This window comes from Pestalotiopsis fici (genome assembly GCF_000516985.1).
Source record: "Pestalotiopsis fici W106-1 unplaced genomic scaffold PFICI_Scf_2, whole genome shotgun sequence".
NCBI classification, from domain to species: domain Eukaryota; kingdom Fungi; phylum Ascomycota; class Sordariomycetes; order Amphisphaeriales; family Sporocadaceae; genus Pestalotiopsis; species Pestalotiopsis fici.
In genome coordinates, this window is record NW_006917092.1 from 3751964 (window position 1) to 3773189 (window position 21226).

The 21226-nt window shown below is 48.8% G+C and overlaps 6 protein-coding genes across 6 annotated transcripts; 1 reads left to right on the forward strand and 5 right to left on the reverse strand.

Moving 5' to 3' along the window:
* Positions 1-2649: 2649 nt before the first annotated feature.
* Positions 2650-4164, reverse strand: PFICI_03322 (Mannitol 2-dehydrogenase; the record flags this gene model as incomplete). The annotated part of the gene is made up of 1 exon (XM_007831903.1): positions 2650-4164. The coding sequence occupies one exon, from the start codon at positions 4162-4164 to the stop codon at positions 2650-2652; it is 1515 nt and encodes a 504-aa protein (XP_007830094.1).
* A 2332-nt stretch (positions 4165-6496) lies between these two features.
* Positions 6497-9002, reverse strand: PFICI_03323 (uncharacterized protein; the record flags this gene model as incomplete). The annotated part of the gene is made up of 5 exons (XM_007831904.1): positions 6497-7545; positions 7615-7811; positions 8316-8704; positions 8795-8859; positions 8924-9002. 5 exons carry the CDS (start codon positions 9000-9002, stop codon positions 6497-6499), a joined length of 1779 nt encoding a protein of 592 aa, XP_007830095.1.
* Positions 9003-10070: 1068 nt separating this feature from the next.
* On the reverse strand, positions 10071-10381 carry PFICI_03324 (uncharacterized protein; the record flags this gene model as incomplete). The annotated part of the gene is made up of 2 exons (XM_007831905.1): positions 10071-10225; positions 10300-10381. 2 exons carry the CDS (start codon positions 10379-10381, stop codon positions 10071-10073), a joined length of 237 nt encoding a protein of 78 aa, XP_007830096.1.
* Positions 10382-13969: 3588 nt separating this feature from the next.
* PFICI_03325 (uncharacterized protein) lies at positions 13970-15082 on the reverse strand (the record flags this gene model as incomplete). Its single annotated transcript, XM_007831906.1, has 2 exons — positions 13970-14540; positions 14625-15082. The coding sequence occupies 2 exons, from the start codon at positions 15080-15082 to the stop codon at positions 13970-13972; spliced, it is 1029 nt and encodes a 342-aa protein (XP_007830097.1).
* A 736-nt stretch (positions 15083-15818) lies between these two features.
* PFICI_03326 (uncharacterized protein) lies at positions 15819-17111 on the forward strand (the record flags this gene model as incomplete). Its single annotated transcript, XM_007831907.1, has 1 exon — positions 15819-17111. The coding sequence occupies one exon, from the start codon at positions 15819-15821 to the stop codon at positions 17109-17111; it is 1293 nt and encodes a 430-aa protein (XP_007830098.1).
* Positions 17112-17693: 582 nt separating this feature from the next.
* PFICI_03327 (uncharacterized protein) lies at positions 17694-18629 on the reverse strand (the record flags this gene model as incomplete). The annotated part of the gene is made up of 2 exons (XM_007831908.1): positions 17694-18227; positions 18291-18629. 2 exons carry the CDS (start codon positions 18627-18629, stop codon positions 17694-17696), a joined length of 873 nt encoding a protein of 290 aa, XP_007830099.1.
* Positions 18630-21226: the final 2597 nt, after the last annotated feature.

Genomic DNA, 21226 nt, shown 5'->3' on the forward strand with positions numbered 1-21226 from the left:
TGCTGCTTGTGCTGCTTGTGCTGCTTGTGCTGCTAATACTGCTAGTACTGATAGTACTGCTCGTGTTTCTGGTATTGCTCGTGCCACTACTACTTTTGCTTGGTGCGCTCCCCGTGAAGGACGTGCTTGTGCTCGAAACTGTGCTTGATAGACGAGTCGATTGTGTCGATTGTGTCGATTGTGTCGTTTGTGTCATCGGTGTCATCGTCAGACTACCACTTGATGTCAAGGACCTAGAAGTCGTCGACTGCGTGCTAGCCGTGGTAATGCTCGACGATATAGTCGAAGGCGAACTCGACGTCATCATCACGGTTGATAAAGGTGATGTGATAGCACCACTAACACATTGATTCGCGCGATAAATGACAATATCGACGAGTGTGCAATTGGCAGGGCTCCCATTTTGAGAAAACAGTACGTAAATCTGGGTATCGGCGGTTTGGCAGAACCTGGCAACTCCATTATAGAACGTCTCATTAGTCCATGTTAAGCGATCGTTTTGAATAGAAAATGCAGTGCTGATTGAACCCCCTGGAAATGTGACCAAGTTTGTAAAATTCACTCCTGGATCGACAGAGAGTGGTCGTGTGGCTCTGATAAGCTGCCCCTCGGACAAGACGTATAGCTCAGCATTAGAGCAATTGTCGGGATGGTCAAGCACGGAGCTTCCAATGAAACCTCTCATGTCTGGAGCCACCTGCCGCTGCTGGTGCCATTTTCCCAACTCCCTAGCAGCTTGCCTCGCTGTCGATGGTGCGGCTATAATGGAAGGTGTTGAGTCGATACTGAGAATGACATAAGAGGTGGGCACTGTTGCAGTGAAACCTGGTGCAGCATTATTTAGTTCAAGCCCTGCATGTTGTGAGCGTGAAAGTTCGTACCTGTAGAAGCACTGATCAACGTCGACAGACCTGTACTGGTTCTGGTTGATGTAACTTTGGTAACCGTGGTGAGAGTGATGACGGAAGAATGTGAATTCGTCGTGATAACCGTCGTGATCGAGAGGATCGATGTAATGATTGACGTAGTGGAAAAGGCCGTGGTTGTGAGTTCTTCCGTCTCGATCTCAGTAACATTTCCCTCAAACGATTGGGTTAGTATATCCGTCAAGGTGACGGTGTCAGTTGAGGAGGTCGTTAATGTCAAGTCATCAGTAATCGTAGCTGTTTCTGTGAGATCCTCGGCCACGGTAGTAATAGATGTGAGATTATTTGTCACTGAAGTCGTTACAGTCTGGGTACGTGTGGCTATAATAACCTCTCCATCAGCCGTCAGGCTGGTTTCGGTGACGGTGAGTGTATCAGTGTCCGTGTCGGTTAGCGAGTTGACATCGCTAATACTGGCTGTAGATGTTGTTTTGTCACTTGAGAGAGTATCCGTGCTGGTCGCCGTGTTCTCAGTAGTTCGGGTTTTCTCTTCATCTGCATAACCTCTGCCAATGCTACTTTTCAAAGTAGGTCGCTGGTGTGGGTAACCATGTCCTGGTACCGAGGGCACGACCTTCAAGATTGTAGTCATGTAAGTCTGGCAAATAGTTTGACGTTTTGTGTGTAAATCCTGCAGACTGCCCGCTTGCCCAGCTAACAAGCTGTACACGGCAAATGAGAGAAGCAGCTTCCCAAGAGGCATTGCTTCGGATTATGCGGCAGATGGTGGTTCTGCACAAGAGCAACATTGTCATTTCTTTGCATATCATCAAAATCCAGGAACGTGCATCTTGAAATTTCATCCTGCAGCACATTGTACTCGCGGTGTAACACATGGTCTCTGCCCTACGATGCGCCGTTAAGGAACCTAAGTCTCAATCTTGACCATGATAAAACATGTCCCTGGCATATGACTACTTCACGATATGGATGATACTATCGTGAATTCCAGGGATAAGGTTTTGACTACAAAGAAATGTGCCTGGCTGCCCTTTGATACTCGGGATGAGACATTCCAAATGACCCGCCAAACCCGTCCGGCCCAGACACTTCTGAGATTTGACGGCTATTTTGATTTACATCAGCTACATCATTCGACATAAAGTTCAAAAAAACCCCGGCGCAACCAAAAGTCCTTTCCTTCTTGCCCTCTGCATCGCGTCATTGATTTAACTTTGTGCATGTCACAAGGTTATTTTGTCAGCACCAATCGGGGCACGAGGCATTCCATTATTCTCAATTTAGGCATCTTATGCCGGATCCCGGAGCAGAATGATAAAGATCAAAAATTCCTTGACATTTAATCTTATCAAAATGGATCACGTGACAATAAACACAGGTGAAATATGCAGGGCTGCGCCTACGCATGATGCAGTTAATTCATGATCGAACACGGGACCCTCCCTCTCGTAGTTTCGGCCCGGATGTTGGACGCATCTAGCCAGTGTCAAAGGTGAGATCCACTTCAAGTATGACAGATACTTGGCACTAAGAACAGATTCATGTTGACTATCCTATCAAACATGTCTATCACCTCTATTTTTATGTGCAACCCAGTAATCTAAAGCTTCTATCATTTGAGGTATCCTCTCCCAGAATTTGGGGGTGGCTGCTTAAGCCAACTGTCCTGTGAAATTCCATCACAACTTTGTTCCATCTCCGTTCAAGTATGTCGCTGTCGTAATCATTATAAAAACATTATTAAAGCTGAAAGTAACCCCGTCTAGTTGACGAGCTTGGGGAGGGCCGCCATGACACCCTCCTTGTCAATGAGCTCCATTGCGCTCGTGAGCTCGTCAATGAAGCGCTTGTCGTTGCGCAAGTCGTCACCAAACAGCACCTTGATGCTGAGCAAGGGGCGAGGGTCATTGCCACCCTGCTTGGCCAAGGCCTGGAGCTGCTCGCGCATGGGGTCGTCAATCTCGAACGCGTTGCCAGCATTGTCGACTCCGCGGATGTAGTGGAACCAGCCAGCAAGGACAAAGCAGAGGCGCTTGAAGGGACCTGTCACCCAGATCTGCTCGGCAATAGAAGGCATGATGAACTGGGGAATCTTGCCCGAGGCGTTCAGGGCAACACGGGGAATCTGATCCATGATGGTAGGGTTGGAGAAACGCTCCATGAGGGTCTCGCAGTACTGGTCAATGTTGACACCCGGGATATCCGGCAGCAGGGGCTTGACCTCTTCTTGCATCATTTGCCAGACAAACTTGCGGTAGACGGGGTGCTCCATGACCTCGTGGATATACTTGAAACCAGCAAGTTGTCCCGGGTAAGCCATGGCGGAGTGACTGGCGTTGAGGAGTCGGAGCTTGTGCTTCTCAAACTGCTCAACATCGTGCACATTGTTAACAACCTGGACACCGACCTTCTCAAATGGCGGGCGACCATCGGAGAACTTGTCCTCAACGACCCACTGCATGAAGGGCTCGGTGACTACGGGCCACTCATCGTCAATGCCAAAGTCCTCGGAAAGCGACTTGATGTCATTGGGAGAGGTGCTAGGGGTGATGCGGTCCACCATGGCGTTAGGGAAAGCCCCCTCCTCAGCGATCCACTTTGCGAGCTCCGGGTTGCGGAGACGAGCAAAGGACTCTAGCATGTGGCGGGTAATGGAGCCGTTCTTTTGCATGTTGTCGCAAGACAGAACGGTAAAGGGCTTCAAGCCAGCTGCGTGGCGCCTGGCCAATGCGGCGTAGAGGAAGCCAAATGTGCTGACGGGCGAGTTCTCGTTGGCCAGATCGTGCTGAATGTCTGGATGCTCAGAGGTGAGCTGGTGGGTGTTTTCGTTGTAGTAATAGCCACTCTCGGTAATGGTCAGGGATACAATGTGAGTGTCTGGGTGAGCCATTTTGGCAATTACAGCTTCCCGGTCATCAGGAGCGAAGAGGAAGGAGTTGATGCTGCCAACAACGTTGGCAAAACTGCCCTTGGCGGATCGCTCAATGACAGTGTACAGGTGGTCCTGGGCAGCCAAAACGTCGCGCATGGCAGCATCGTTGGGTCGCAAACCGACACCGCAAATGGCCCAGTCGCGCTCATTGTGGTGTTGAAGCAGTTTGTCGACGTAGACAGCCAAGTGCGCTCTGTGGAAGCCACCGACTCCTACGTGTACAATACCCTCCTTGACGTCATCTCTGTTGTAAGTAGGGATCTCCACTCTGTGCTCGCCCTGTTGCGAGGAGATGGGAGACAGGTTTTTGCTCGTAAGCTTGAAGCGTTCTGTGCTGATGGCCATTTTGCTCGCTGTTCTGATGCTGGTGATGGTAGAAATTTGATATGTAGAACAGATACAGAAGAGAAACAAGATAGATACGGCACCTTTTTCCAAAATAAACAATCAGGAGAACAATACAAAGCTCACCGCTTACTCCGGGCCGCAGGCTTTTATGAAGCGACCGAAGGGTCAAAGTTTTGATATTATGGGCCCGGTGACGTTTTTGGACTGGACCGAAGAACGGCGTCATCGGCTCCGCCGCCACTGGGAAAAGTTCGCGAAGCACGTCCCCCATGGGATTTGTAGCTATGGAAGCTATGAATTCTAGTCTCTTCTATAGAAATCGGGTCTCGACTCTCAACAAGCTGCTATCTCGGACCTCGATATGGCCGTGGTCATGCCAATGGTTTGCAACACCATGCTAGAACCCCTATTTCATTAATAAAATCATCGTGGTGAAATCCAGGGTACTCCAATTTTCAAGACACGTGACAATTCAGCAGGGTATGAACCTTAACCCCTGCCCAGCAAGAAAGACTTTCCCTAGGTACGAAATACCTTGCACCAATACGCCATGATTAGTTGAGCACGTTTTGCCAAGTCTTCTCCCCCAAATCCACGTAGCGTAGCGCCATGGTTCGGTGCCCTCAGCTTTTGGTGGTACAGGCACGTTTTTCTTCAGCTGGATATAGGGGTAAGAAAAAGCAACTATAGATTTTGTATTATATGCCTTCTACCACATGATCAATATCTGTGCTCTGTATCCAATACTATTCGACTTGGGACTGATCCGAGCTCCTAGCTATTGGAAGCTATTGCCTGCTAGCAAAGTTGCCCACGGCACCCTCTCTTGTCACAACGGTTCCTTTGCCGCAAGTCCAGTCTTCAGCCTTAAATCCGTCGCCTAAGAAGCTTCCGCTGCGACCCCCACCCACCCATTGACTGAACACGACTCTGCTAGCTCTTCAGAGTCTTCACTGTGCATACTAGTGTTCGTGTAGTACCTACCTACCTAGGAAGTACGCAGCTTTGGGGAGCGAGAATCTTTTGCAAATCTATATTTTACCAATGTTGGCTTTTCTTCATGGCCGTGGCATTACCGTTGTTGTATCTACACAGTACTGCGCAAGCCCATACCGCGATTACAGTGGGTAGCATCATTTGCCCATGTCGCCACATTGGTTACGGTCAACCCGGCCGCCTGACAGAGTGCACAAGTTTTCATGTGAGCTTTCCGTATCTACCTTGCTACCAGGTGCCAGCCGGTATCTACCAAGCTATCACATAAATCAGAAAAACAGTACTGGGTTGTGGAATTTGCACCATTCCAGTACTTCAGAGGAGGTAGATGCACTACACTACCTACAGACCAAACGTGGGGTTATGGATATGCGCAGAGCCGCGATCTAAGCTGCCGTAACCTTGCTTTAACATCCACATTACAGCGGGACTTGTCAGCCCAGCGATGGAGACGGCACCGCTGTGACATCAGACGGGCACTATAGTGACGTATCCACTACAGTATGGTCCCTCCAGCCCATCTTGAGCGACCTGAGCAGATGGAAGTTTCGCGACATTGCTCCTGGCTATCATTTACATGTTGCGATTGCAGATGCAGGCTTATTATGTACAATTGCCTTGCATATCGTCGGAGTGCATTGTGCATGCACAGGACAATTGTATGTCGGTATGCTTCCGACGACACTGCACATGGCAGCAGCAGCAGCAACGGAGCCAATTTAGCTTGGACCCTGCACGACAGAAGTATGATCTGAGACGACCCCTACGTGCTAGCGATTGCGCAATCGAGGCTTCTTCGGACAGTTCCCCCATCCGGCAAGTAGCTATTGATATATACACGAGACAAGACCAATAGGAAGAGAATCTCCAAGCAGCCTTATCTGGCAAGTCTGGGCGACGATATGTTCAGGGCCAGGAGTATGGTAAGCTTCTCGGAACAAAAAAGAAATTGTGGGCACGGGATGATATCATCTAGCCGCTGATCGCCCATGTATCGGAAGTAGCATGGATATTACTATACTAGTATATATGCTCTGTGCCAATGGCTATTGTGGTTCCTTTGTGGGCGGTTTCTCTCACAGTATCAGATACAACTCCACTACGACTTAGTCATGAAGAAACCTCATTCGATTGAGCAGAGTAAGGGAGGCATACAACCCAAAATAAAAGCTTGATAATGCCATATCTTGAGATGTTGTATTCGCCATGGCCCAACGATAGGTGGAGGGCATTCAGGTGCTACCATCAAGTAAACCGCTACTGCACCACCTCTACGATGATCTAGCATGAACTGATGACAATAAGAGTATTGCTGAAGGTTATATCAGTAGCTTCACCGTTTCGACCACGCAAGAGGAGCCTTTTCGGGGTGCAGCATCTGGACCAGTAGGACCATTGCAGATTCGGTCTCGATAAGGTAAAGAACGCGCCGACGAGCCGCCTCGATTGTTTCCACCTCAAACGTGACTGGATCTACCCGCCAGTCGCGGAAGATGGACGCAATGGTTGCCACAAACTCGACGTGAGAGAACTTTCTTCCGGGACAATCTCGCGCTCCCTTGGACCAGCCTACAAACGAGCCCCGCCTTGGCTTCAGGAACTCTTCGTCATCAAGGGACTGGTAGTTCAAAGGAGAAACGTCGGAGCCGGATTGCGATGCAGCCGGTTTGATGAACCGAGATGGCCGCCAAGTAAGCGAGTCGGATCCCCACCACCTCGGATCGGTTTGCAGGGAGCTGTAAGTCAAACACATCATGGTGTTTGGAGGAAGGACGAGGGTCTTGTCTCCAACATTCAATGTCTGCGTCTTACCTGCTGTCCACTTGGTGACTGGCACTGGCGTGTACAGACGGATACTCTCGTACAATATAGCAAGACAACGCTTCAGCCGCGGAAAGTCTTTATTATAGTCCCACTGCTCTGGAGGTCGGTCACCCAGTACATGGCGAAGCTCCTTTGCGACCAAATATTGCACCGAAGGATTAGCTGACAGGAAGTATACAGCAAAGGTGAAGACATGAGAGGAGGGGTCATTTGGCCGGCAAAGTTGATGACAAAAATGTTGCCGTATATTTCGCGCTCGGTCAATCCCTCCCCCTCTTTCGCATCCAGTGATGCTTTGGCCAGGGAGGTCAGAAACGTGCGGCTCCCATTTCCTCCGGGCGCAATTGTGGTCGCCGTAGGCATCAGGGTCACCCATAAGTTTGGTGATGGCGGTACGGACTCGAGCTTTAGACACGGAGTTGGAAGCAGCAGAAGAATTTTTCTTGACTCCCACACGTTTCAGGACCTGGACGAAATCAGAAGGAATTCCGATAATCAAGTCGTATCCATAATATGTAACCTTGAAGCCTCCAGGAATAGGGATGGTCTTCTTGTAGTCTGCAAAAGAAAGAACAGTTGGCATCAGCGCCGTAGCAAAACTGGGGCGCAAAAGGGTAAGATACTTACGGTACTTGTCCTTTGCGTAGGCATAATAATCGCGATCGTCGTGACGCGCGTAATTGGAAATTTGACGCGGATGGACTTGGTTGACACGCTGATACAGCAAGGAAATTGAGGTTGTACTCAGTGGAAGCGGCGACAGAACTGTAGTCTGTGCTAGATTGTTTGTATATAGGTAGTCTGATAAACGGTGCTTGACTTGGCTGGAAACAGAATGAGGAGAGACTGGACGATTGGGACTGTTGCAAACGGTGCAGTTTTGAGGTCCTGAATTTTTGGGGGTCCGTTTGCAGAGGGCGGGGAAAACAAAAGAGAGAGAAAGACTCGCCAACCCGGAAGACGCCAGCTTGAGATAATGGAGCTCGGAAATGGGGGAAACGAGGCGCGTTTGCTCGGCGACGAGGTAAGTTTGAAAAGAGGACGATTGCCTGTTTGCAAGGTGACAATCTTCGGTGCAAGAAGAAAGATTCACAGCGATTCAGCAAACGCCTTTTGTGATTTCACAAGCACACAAGTAGAGTACAAAATTAACCACCACTACTACCCCTCGCCTCGTCGCAGGCATCTTCATTACATCGATAGGCACCCCTGATTGCCATGGCCTATCCTAAGAACGCTTGCTTGTAAAATCAAAATACCAATCGCTTGTACTCCATGTCCAGCCCTCATCCCGAGGGAGGTCAAAATCAATCCATCATTCATCCTACTAATCTGACTCGTCACACTCGTCATAGCCATCGGAGTCGTCAGCTTCGTCAGACTCATCATAGTCATTGCACTCATCTGACTCGTCATAATCGTCAGAAATGCAGACCTCGGCCAAGATGGCTTCGTCATCGTCCTTAAAAGTCACCACAGTCTTCGACTTGGCCGCGTCGCGTCGGACAGTGGTCAGGGTGGGGTCCCAACGGCTGTAGACCTTTGCATTCCATGGCCTCTTCTGAAAGGCGGCACCCAGAGGACAGTCATCGGCAAGCTCCGCTTCTTGGCGCAGGATTGCCTCGTCGTCCTCGGAAATGCGCAAAAGAACGCAATTGTGGAGGCCGAATTGGTCAAGGTCACCTATAAACTTGGTGATCGCTGTGTGAACTCGAGCCTAGGAGACGGCATTGGTAGAATTGGTAGAGCGTTTGTTGGGGATTCCAGCATTCTTCAGGTGTTGAGCTAGCTCAGAGGGAACGCCGACAACAAGGGCGTCACGGATGGCTGGAATCTTAAAGCCTCCTGGGATGGCAATGGTCTCCTTATGCACTACAGCAAAATAATTAGCATCAATACTGTAGCAAATTGTCCATTGGAAGTGTTGAAGACTTACTGTACCTTTCCTTGACGTAGCCGTAGTAGTCGCGATCATTTCCACGTGCGTACTTGGGTAGCTTGACGTGAACAGACATCGTAGATGCGAGTAGTCCAGTGGTTAGATGGGGTTTGTATGCTGTTAGGAGAGAGACAGGGCTGTGGTCTGTCACGAGATCGCGTTTTCTTTGAGGTAGTAACAGAAATAATGTCTGTACCAAAGGGCGTTTGCTATGTAGTCTGGCTGATGATGCGAGACTCGATTGGAAGCAGGATCAGGAAGGGATGAATAGTAAAGATGGCTTCAGAAGCTGCAGAGGTGCTTATGGTAATCTGTCTGGGATGGGGAGCTTGCTGATGGAATGAAAAGAGGAAGAAAAAAAAAATCGGGAGAGTTGCAAGAATTGGGCAGGCATTTATAGTAAGAAATCCCTTCCCTCACCAGCTGGCGATTGTCAAGCCAGCCACTGCCCGCGCAGCCGCGTAGGCTCATCAGGCAGTGTGAACTCTGCTAGGTGTCGAGGCAACGCGATAGTGCCGGGTGGTGAGGCAAAGTGAATACTGCCGAAGCGGTGAGCCTTGCCGCGTTTGTCATCTGAACTTGGAGGTGGCCTCGTTTGTTGAGTAGCATGAGGTCTAGCTTCATAAGTCGCGCACCCCGAAGAGAGCTTTAACAAGATTTACTGAAATTCAACGATAATATTACAGTTCGTTCACAGTAACTGAGACCCAAGGATAGGATGGCATGGCAAAGTGAAAGAAGAGGTTGGTTTTACCATCGTGATGGTCCTTTATTTATCATCGTGGTTCAACCACAAGAGCATTGTAACAGATTGTGGCCCTGAGGACTCCGGTCACGATTCCTTTCCTCTCCCAAATACCGCGGACGCCCTCGCCCAACTTATTCACCACAGCCTGGACATGGACTGGCAGAATCTCCTCACCCTCGAAGTCCTTCTATATGACCAGAGTCTTGCCGTTATCTAACTCAAGTGTGGTGTTTGTTGGCTCCCATGAGTGGGACACCTTGGTGACCCAGTCGTTCTTCTTAATCACTAGGACCAGTGTGCAGTCGTTGGCCAGGTTTTCGTTGACGCGGATGATGTCCGCCTCTTCCTCCGTGACGTCCAAGAGGACGCAATGGGACGCAATTATGCAGAATGTAGTCATCGAATTTGCCCATGAAGTATGGTCGACTGGAGTCCAATGGGGCCCTCTTTCCTGATACGATTGGCGGAGCCTGCCGGAATGGCGACAACCAGATCGGATGTGTAGCCGTGGATCTTGAAACCGCCCTCAACAGGAGAACTATCAAGACGACCTACAGCAAGATTTTACCATTAGCACTGGGATGATTTGAAGCAATAGAGCAGAGCGAGGAGGAATGGAGCTTACAGCGTCTGTCATGGATGTAACCATGATAGTCGCGTTTGTCGCGACGAGTGTAACTCTTGTTGCGGATAGTCTGGGAAGACATTGTGGCAAGTCGGTACAGCACGTAGATGGATAAAGATGTTCAGAGGGATGGAACTCAGTGATTTGTAAGGCTGTGAAACATGGTGTGTGATGTTTAATTATGTTCGATTCGATTGAAAGTCTTGTTGTGATGGGCGAGAAGAAAAGAAAATAGAAAGTTGGGAGAGCTGGAACTTGGGACATTATCAATAGTAAGAAATCCGCGTTCCCCACCAACTGGCGATGGTCAAGCCAGCCAGCCGTTTGCACAGCCTGCGTAGCCGCGCGAGCTCGCCAGGTAACGTGAATTCTGCCAGGTGGTTAAGCAGCAAGTATTCTGCCGGGTGGTGAGCCTGTTTGTTTATGGCGCGGTACTTTTTCATCTGCTGTGTCCCGAATCACCGCGTTGGCCATTGATGCTTTGATGCACTGATGGTTTACTGAGTCGTATGTGGTTAATCTCCTCGTTGGTAACGAGTCACCAAGAGAAGGCCCACGAAATTTCAAAAGCTTCCAGGATTAAAATAGGGAAGGAGACCTTTTGTATACTGTTCGCAATATCCAACTCGATGCCCCTTTTACCTAGTCAGTCTAGGATCCTAGCTATGCCTCGCGGTGCCTTTTTTTAAGAAACAACATCCCGTCCTCCATTTATGTTGCTCTGTCTGGTGTTCTGATAGAATAGCCTAGACCAAGACAAGTACTGTGGTCGTTCTTGAGGATAGTATTGGTAGTAGCCTTAAATGCATCGTGTGTGACAGTGGTAAAAATGGGTTTCCAGCGGCGATAGACTTTTATTGCATCTGGATGATTATTAAACTGGGCCAGCCCTCCGAAAGAGCTCGTCCACAAACCGAAATGTGTTTCTACTCCTTTGACTTCCGGTATAACGAAATTAAGGAGGACTAATTAATTACGCTGTTCCATGAAGTTGTTGATAGAAGAACAATACGAGCCAAAGAGCCGATGCTCAAAATCGGCTTCGGAGAGACCCCGACATTCTTCAGCAGCTTCGCAAACTTCAGCGGAACGGAATCAAGAAGATCATCTTTTGGGCCGTAGATTCCCTCAAACAGCCAGCAGGAATGGCAATACATTCACTGTTTACTACAGGAAAGTCAGATTGGTACTGAGATAGAGTGGGAGCGAACTAAGCTGATCTCACCTGAGCCATCGATGTTCGAGAAAGCATTAAAAGATGTCCGAATTGATCTGTGATCTGCAAAAGAGAGTGCTGAAGATCTATCTGATATATCAGAGCAGGTAATCTGCAGTGGGTACTGACTACATCAGTGCAATAGTTGGATGCATACTGTATTTGTCGTTTATAAAGAGCATAGTTGCAACGACCATCCCGAAGACTGTAGTGGGGCCCAGTCCTTGAAAGTGATGCGATTCATATGCCTCTCATCAAATCGTGTCCAGGAGACCGGGCCGTGTCCGTGATTGCAGTTCACATGGGGATGCTGACCCAGGATCGATACAATGGATTGGAAAAAAAAGTGAAGCTGTGAGGAAGAGGATTGAGATTCTTTATATAACATGGCTAACCACAGAAAAGTCCTGTTTTATAGGCCATATTTCAAGGAAGGGAAACTTGCCTCTGTATACACTCCTTGAGCTCGCTTGTTGTCCAGTTGCCAAGCTTATGCTATCCCTTTTAACCAAGCAAATATCAACATTACCTAAGGGCATCTCGGCGTTTCAAAATTTGTTTGGACTTCTGCGTGTACACACAACACTGCTTGTTACGTAAAGAGAGAGCGACCAGGCCAAGCGAAAAGCTCCGAAATACAACGATGGCTGATAGAGTAAAGTAACAGTTTTCACAAAAGGGGAAGGGCATCAAATATGACTGCAGAGTCGGCTAAAATAATGATTCATGTTTAAATGCGGTTGCAAACATTCCCTTGTGGCGTTCACGGGAGATGTATGTGCAGGTCCTAGAGTCGAGACGTGGAGGGCCTGCGCACCAGCGGGAGGCCCTTGTCTTGCTCCTTATCGAGATAATGGAGATGATTAAACTAACGCAATAAAAAATTTCGACCACCAAATGCTCGACCGCATAGACTCCATCGGGAGGGACATGATTCGGTGTGGGCACCATCGTGTCTAGCCAGGTGATCTGGCTAGCTAAAGCTACATCCACAAGTGGTGCATATAAGGACACGGTGTGCGACTGTTTGTGTTGACCTACCGGGGAGCGGGGTACGTGAGGCATGTCTGCGCATGGAACTCGGAGAGAGGACAAGTTCTCTTTTTTCGGTTCTGAACAATTTTTCAGCTCCCCCAGAGATAGGATACGGCGACATAAGCTGGTTTCTTTGGTAGCAGGGAAGTGGTAGTAAGAGTTAAGTCATTTTGTCCGCAGGATGGCAGCCCAGGTTGTACATCGACCCGACGTGCCGGATAGTTGGTCTGCGTTGAGACCCGCATACAGGCGTGACGCGTATCGCAATGTCTCAGTAAAGTGCGAAGCCATCTGAAATCGACCTTGCTTTCCAGGTCTTTCGAGGCAATGGCTTGGTTTGGTGCAGCTGCCTTGACGCGATCCAATCTGATGGAGTGACCTTGGGCGAAATATCTTGATTAGCCACCGTCTCCTTGTCTGGTAGGTGGGCATACTACCTCGAAATAGAACTTGCTCGCCCGGTTTGCATATTTCCCATTCATGGCGAGAGGTCCTGCTCGACTGCAACCCTGTTCCGGTTGTCACCCGGAACTCTCCCTGCAGGAATCTGCAGAAATGGCATCTCTGGGGATTAAGGGTATGTTTCTGGGGATGTTTGTTCCGGCGTAGAATCTTGCTCGAGTGTAGGAAAATGATGCAGGCCTTGCAGGGCTTGACCACGGATTGTGGAGGGCAATCTTTCATGAAGGCCTCAGCAAGCTTCACATTGACGTCAATCGGTTTCCAAACCAGATGGGGGACTCGATAAGAGACCTGTAATAAGCAGAGGATTAGTTTTGGGACACAAAGAAAAACACGGAGGGAGCCGAAGATCAATGTATATCAAGCCTTAGAGGCGCCTGCTTATTATGCTTGTATTTGTTCTTTATGCTGTCTTCAGCCTGTTTTGCCTTGACTTCTAAGGCATCTGCAAGTTGCGTGATGCCTTTGATGAAGAATAACCCAAGGGGGAAAGCAGCTGCAGCACCGGCTGTGAGGAGTGCGATGCCGCTCCCTCCAGACCCTATGATGAGAAGCTTAGCAGAACGAGCCGTCAAGTCAGCAGTTCGCTCTAAAGTCTCTTGCTTAGGCTTGTATCTCTCATCAACTGTGTCATTTTCCTTAGCGCAATCTCCAACTGGTGTAGATGTAATGGCCGCCATCGGCAGTCAGAGCCCGGGAGTCACTTGAGTGGACTATAATCGTGGCTTTGAAGGCTTTGAAGGCCCTGCTGACCACATGCACGATAGGAGTATACAACACACAATCGGCACCCATATCAGGCCAGGCCAATTAAACCCCAATAGGAAAGCACCACCTTTATCGGCAATTATTTTGTAAGCAATTATGTTCCAACTAGGCATTTTGCGTGGCTAATTTGTTAGTATTGATTCATTCTTCACTAAGTTCCATGTTTACTCTCATCATTGAACCAATTGCTCACCTATACCTCCGGTGTTCAGCGGCTGAATCCGACCAGTAAAAGCCATCAGCTGGATCATCGAGCAATGGAATGCTTACGCCGTACATTTCCTTGACCCTGAAACGCCTGCAGACCCTGAACGGTGCATTATTCCACAAAGAGGGATCATCCGGATTCCAGGGTAGATGTATATCAAACCGCTCCAAATGCTCCATCACAAGCAGTGGCGCAAGCATGCCTCTTTCCATTTTGATAAATTGTGCTCTTCCATCGCCAGAAAGCCAAACCACGATCAGCAACGTCCGCATATGCGTTAGTTTGACGAGCTCAGTGCAGACATTGTTCCACTGCGCTTCAGTCTCAGGTGCTGGAACATCCAAGCTAATGTCCCAGGCTTGAGGATGGCTATCATAATATTGACTCACACCGCCAAATAGGTGCCATCCGACTTCAATGTGTTGCATAGAAGCAATGTGCTGCTTGGGAAGCATTGTGTCTAGCGACGTGAGTGCTAATTTCGAGCTTGCTTGGCCAAAGCCGAAGCAGAACGTGTTGTCAGAGTAGAGGTATGGGATGGACTCCATATATCTAAGGCAGAATAAAGTGAGTATTGCTTCATTCTTAGACCGGCATGTCAGGGTGTATATGACATCAATTTGGGGGCATACATACGCTGCTCGGCAAACCAGTGGGACTCTCAAGAGTCCTATCTGTGTCCGCCACTGATAATCATTGGACTCAAACATAGATTGCCTCAGTCGGCCACGATGTACAGTCAGGTGTACTTTGTGATTTCCCATGGCATGGCGCCAAATTTGCGTGCGTAATTCCGGCGGCAGCCGGCGAAACAGTAATGATTTCGACTGCGCCTTTTGGAGTGAGCCGTCAGCTGCGGCGGCAATGAGCCTTTCCTCTATTGATCGCGTGTAAGGTACACTCCAATCCCGGGCGTCAAATATGGGCTTCTTTTCTATTGGAATCGCCGCGTTGTAGATGTGCGTATCAGGATGTAGCTTCTTGTGCATCTCCTCAATCTCGCGCGGCGTCAAAGGTTCTCTCGGGAGTTTGGCGCCCCGATACTTGTACTTGGTATAGGTATCGCTCCCGAATAGCTGTTTCAGAAAATTCATGTTATAGGTATGAGGCGATTACAGGTTCGACAAAATGAATAAATGGAGTGGGAAAGAATATCCGTCGTGTTGGCGTGGGGTGCAATTAAGTCTCTTCTTGTTGTAAGATGCTACATTAGCCAAGTCATCGCCAAGATACTGCCCGTTAATGTAGGTACTAGTCTAGTGTTTGCCTAAGCCCCGCTACCATCAGCCGCAATGGGCGCAGTAGGCGACGACCTCAGCCTGGTAGGATCTGTTGTTTCTAGGCTTAAGCGCAGCAGCAAATTCTCGCTGCAGATCCAAGTCCGTTGGGGAAGTCTTCCCTTGCGAAATTTCCGTCCTATCTTGAACATGAACCTTGGAACTACGCTGGAATAAAATAATGGTATCCGGACTAAGGATTTGACTGCATATGTCGTGTGCGGTGATGCTAGAAGATATTTCCATGTTTTCCACTTTCCAGCAGCGAAGCTCTATGCCTAAGGTTGCCTGGGCACTAGCGAAACGCTTTGCAGACCTAATCCAGGCCCGGTAAAGCGGGCGAGGGCTAAGCTCGTCGGCACCTTGTAGCGTCCAATACAAGTTGCGCGCTTTTGATTGATCCATCCGCCCTCTAGTGTTCTGCCACCACTTGCACCGTCCTTTCTACGCTGTAGTGATAGAAAAGGAGAGTGTTTCAACCTGGTCGGTCTGGATGGTAGGAATGTGCATGTAGTGCAACAATCACAGCTTTGACAACTTCAGACTTGCCAGAATGACGACCCAAGCGGACGCTCAAGATCCTTTGGCCGGTCTCGGCGAGATTAACTGGTCGAATCTCGAACACGCTTATGGTTCGGCCGAGGACATTCCCCCTCTTGTACGAAAATTGAAGTCTTCAGACAAAGAGGATATCACTTCGGCTTATGGCGTTTTATATACCAGCATCTTCCATCAAGGCAGCCGGTACTCGGCCTCGAGCGCTGTAGTCCCATTTTTATATCGACTTGCGATCTGCCCGGAAACATTATGCAGAGAAAATATCGTTCGTCTCCTCACGCGTTTGGCCATTGGCGAGCCAACGCACCACTGGCTTCGAGGCATTGATGTCAAAGGATGGCGCGAAGACGTTGCTACATTCCAGGCCACCGGCTGGTGCGAAGAAGAGAAGACTCGACGTCTTGAGTGGATCAATGAAGGCGCCGACGAGGACGATCGCAAGAGGCGCAAGTTGCGGTCCATTTTGTTCCCTTCCCCCGAAGAAATCGTCAAGTCCAGTGTTGCCGAGCTTGGCGTATATGATGCCGTCAAAGACGGTCTCCAACACATCATCGATCTCTTGAACGACGACTCCGTGGCGATCCGACAAGAAGCTGCGTACGCATTAGCATGGTTTCCTGAGGAACTAGAACGAATCCATCCAGCGTTGTTTAATCTCATCGACAGCGAGACGAACCCAGTAGTCCAAGCCACTGGCCTAATCGCACTTGGTCAACTACAAACTAGGTCGGAGGGCGGCATTGACGACACTCCCGTTGTGCGATGCCTGAACTCCGTATTTGCACAAGGTCGCGGGTCGGGCCTTAGCCGCTGGGCCAGCGCTATAGCACTCATCATGCTGCACGTTTCTCAACCCGAACACGTCAACGAGGTACTGCGCAAGCTAAAGGAAAATGATTACCTCCAAGAATACGAACCTTGGAATCTCGAGGACGTGAACTTTGAGTTTGCTGATCCAGATTTGGCCTCTCTCGCCACGATGTCGTTGAGAAACTTGACCCGAGCAAACAGCCAAGGCTCTGAAATGGTCATTATAGAGATCATCCCGGCTTCCCGTGGGGAGACGACCCTTGTCCTTGCGGAAATCGGCCTCAAGTTGGTTTTTGAAACGCCGGCATCTGAGCCACTCACTCCGGAAGGTCTGATACATGACCAGCGGGAACTCATCCGGGCACTCACCAAGGTGGATAGTTTTAACTGGTCTTTCGCGAATTTTCTCTCGATACTAAGCGGTTGGGCTTTGCCGACGTCTTTACAAAAATTGAAAGCTTTAGTGGGCGAGGAGTGATCAACGACACGTTTAGCTCGTGTTTTCCCATTAATTTTAAGATATAATACACGATTATTATATTTTGGTTAAATGAAATAGAACAAGCTTATATAAAAGATTGGAAAATAATATAATTAAAATCGTAAAATGCACTATGTCCCGTGTCAAATTGCAGTCGCCTACGCCCAAGCGCCAGAATGGATTCTAGAGAGCTAAATAATGATATGCCGAATAGGGATTTCATTCGCAGGTGAGGGAACGTTTGATAGCACCCCTGAGACTTCTCTATATGGAAGGCACATGTTGGCCATACAGAGATTCAGTAGCACTTACGGCTTATGTACGATGCAGGACAGGCCAGGGCATCGTTGGATGATATGACCAATGTGGCGCGTGTATGGTGTTGCAGCAGTGGCTTGCGCCTCGGGTAACCAAATCGGTAGACTACGAAATGGGAAGATTGCCCCACCATGTTGATTCTGTATTTAAGATGTAGACAAGCAGATTTGGACGTCTACTGACATATATGTACACATTTGGCAATCACTTGTGATTCATTCCAACTAAACTTTGGACCGTATTCGACTTCCCACTTTTTGATCAAACAATACCCTGACAAGCCGCATTCGGGTCGAGGGGGTTTCCAATACTAATGCCGAAATATTTCAGGTGCGCAGCATTAATCCCCCTCCCGCCATTGCCAATACCAATGCCAATCTCGCTCTGGTTACAATCCGACGGCTCTTGCCCCTCGCACTGAAAAGTGTTCTGGTCCGTGGGTGGATCTTCGCTTTGCCAAAACTCGGTACTGTGGTGTCGATACCCATCGTCCTGGGACGGGATCTGCGGTACGCCATCGTTGGCGTGCGTGACGCGATACATGGTGCCGGGAAACAAAGTATCGATGAAGTCGGCATAGTTTGGGTCTCCCGTTCGCGGCTGGCCGTATGTATAGGGCGTGAGGCTCAGCCCTTGGCCGGCGAGTGACGCTGCGGCCAGGGACGCCAATGCACCGCCCATGCTATGACCAGTCACTGTCAGGTTGTAGCCTTGGTGCTCTGCCATGCCGGCATCGATGGCGTTCTTGACTTCAGTTGCGACTGCATTGTATTGTCCCAAGTATCCTTGGGAACACTATTGATTTTGTTGTTAGTAAGTGCCAATATTTACAGTTTTAGAGAATCGGCAATGACTTACTAGGCAGCCAAGACACTCCAAGCCAGGTGCGACGCAAGAGATTAGGTCTTGGTCTAGGTCTGTTAAAAAGTCCTGAACATCCGACGTGCCTCTGAATGACAAGATGTATTCTTCTGCAGCATCATCTCTGAACAGAGTCGCCTGTGTGCTGGTTGGTATGTCGTTGAAATAAGTCTCGACTGAACTTCCGAATGGTGGTATGGTACAGTCAGAGCTATATGCAGCCGAAGCAAAGGCAGCATAGCGTTCTAGTAGTGCAAGTAGTCCCGAGTCAATGGGAGTCTTGGCAGCGGACACTATTCCGGCCAAGATCAAGGTAAGAAGTAGTGTATAATGCATGGTTGAGAGAAGCGCGAAGACTCGAGCTGAGTCTATGGGTTATTGGTGAAAGTCATTGTTATTGCATTTTATATATACTCTGCTCACATTCCAAACAGTCTTTCGACAAGTATCACATGTGCCTAGGCAGGTTGAACATCGGATCAATCAGACGTCACAACAAAACGCTATGAACCAAGAGATTGAAATGAACAACATTGGGCGCATCAAATTGCGGAGAAAGCATTTCCATCAAAGTCACCATGACAAGAATCCAGATGAACCAATCGCAAAGTCGTGCTGTATCCAGCTAGTTCATACAACGGCAGTTCATTCGACAAAGCTCAGGCCCCCCAGAATGATTCGGCACTTGTACACGGTCAGGTGCGCTATCGCGTAGTGGACTCTGTTAAGCCGGGGTGCTCAATGCGAGAACTCCACAGTATTGTTACATCAAAACACCATCCATGTCTGCTAAGCAGCGACCTTGACAACTACCTGGCCTTTGACGCAATGAACAATAAGGCTCCCAAGAACTTTCCTCCCTTCCTCACTAGACTGGAGTCAGAGCTTCTTTCAAATAAGTGCGTTAGACTGATGCAGGGGTGATGGTTCCCGAGCTCTAAAGATTGAACATGTGAACGTGTGCATGTTGATTGCAGTCTGTCCGTGGAAATCTTTTACTTGGTAATGATCAAGGAGCGCTTGGTCAGAATAACACCGAAATCATCCGGCGATATCAATAATGGCATTACGCACAAACACTGTGATTTCGTCTTGGAAGATTTCGGCCGAAATGATCGGGCAAATCAACACCTTGCGCGACAAGGGCTTCGGTCCCGGCGCGGTGCAGCTCAGGTTAGGGCTAGCTCTGGTCACTTACCCCGAGCCGCACGATGCACCCCGCGATTAACCCTAGACGTGCTCTGAACCTCCACAGCAGACGGACGCACCCGAGTCTACTGTAGAATTAATAAGGCGCTGTCACGGTAACGCCAGATGCAATTAAATCAATCCAACCACTACACAGTAGGCAGGTACAGAGTATATTGGCCCCCTCGCCCCATCAACATGAAGAAAGAACATCCATCGGCGAATTGACTAAATTCGAATTGATCCATACCTATGTACCGATCCTGAATCCGATACTTTTGTTGAACTAGGCTGGGGCTCGGTGGAAGTCTGGACGCCTGGAAACTCGCAAGGAATACCACTCATCCTCCGAAGAAAACTCGCCAAGCTTCACACAGAGACTGGAAACGATGCTCTACACATTCCTTCCGACGACAACATCAGCCTGAGAGGGCGTTTCTCTTCGGCCATTGTGCGTCCCCTCAAACTTCTTGTTCTGGTTTCCGTCATCACTCTCATGGTACTATACTTCGCAGTCGACTACGGCATCATGTATCTGTTGTTCACGACGTTCTCAAATGTGTACGAGGGTCAATACGGACTCACTACTAGTACTTTCAGACTTTCCTACCTTCCAGTCGATATTGGAATGCTCACAGGGTCGGTACCAGGTCGGTGCCGGGTCGGTGCTTTTGGCAAACTTTCCGATCTGTTATTCCAGAAGAATCAAGCCAAAGGCAATCAGTACCGAGCAGAAATTCGGCTAGCTCCTTTGTTCACCATCTTGGTATTGCTATTCCCGCAGGCTTGTTTATTTATGGCTTAGCATCTGATATCGCGGTGCTACGATTGATCGCTGGAGCTTTGCTACCACTCAGTAGACTCCAGATGTATGAGAGCCCGGGTTTGGGTTGGGGCAACCGTTTACATGCATTCATTTCGCTAGGATTGGTGCAGATCCCACTCGCCTTCTACATTTTCGGAGAGGGTCTTCGCAAAGTTTCAAATCATTTGATACAATGGCTGTGATTGTACGTTCCAGGCATAAGTGTAACTAAAATTTCATCTTGTCACGTCAAGGTCCATCCAATACCAAGACAGCCCCAGCCCTCAGACCTGGAGACCTTTCTCTCTTCTTCAACTAATCCTGGTGAGTTCGAACCTCGAATTCATATGGTTATCTCATACCTAGTTCTTTAGACCAAACAATAAATAGAATTTAATATGCACACTTCGCTGGACAGAATTCAAGCATATCCGTTATGTATAACTCGAGATGAAAGGGCACGCAAATGAACGTTTGCATCACCTAAGAGTTGGAATCAGCCTCATGTTTTTTTTTTTTTTTTCATTTGAACGAACCTCCCCGGACCTCCACGTGTATAGCAAAACCTTGGAATATGGTGTTCGCTATCTACTGCAGAAGGCAAGAAACAATAAGATTCACGGATATAGGTGAAAGCAAAGAACGGTGGTTAAAATGGTCTTTATTTCAGTTTTTTCAGTGACAACTGTACCTAGCCGTTGGCTCGAGTCAGGTGGAATACCTTCCTACCTACTTATATATGGAGTCATGAACCAAGTAGCGTAGGTTGGATGTTATGTACTCCGGACCCCGCGTGACAAGCGTACATACTCTAGCCGCCATGGACATGTCAAAATTGTCCGTATTCACCGCTGACTCAGCGGCGGTATTTTGGGAGCCAGAGTTGGGAGGGGAAATTGGCCGAAACTAAGGCGAAGATCAATTGCTCATCACAGCTACC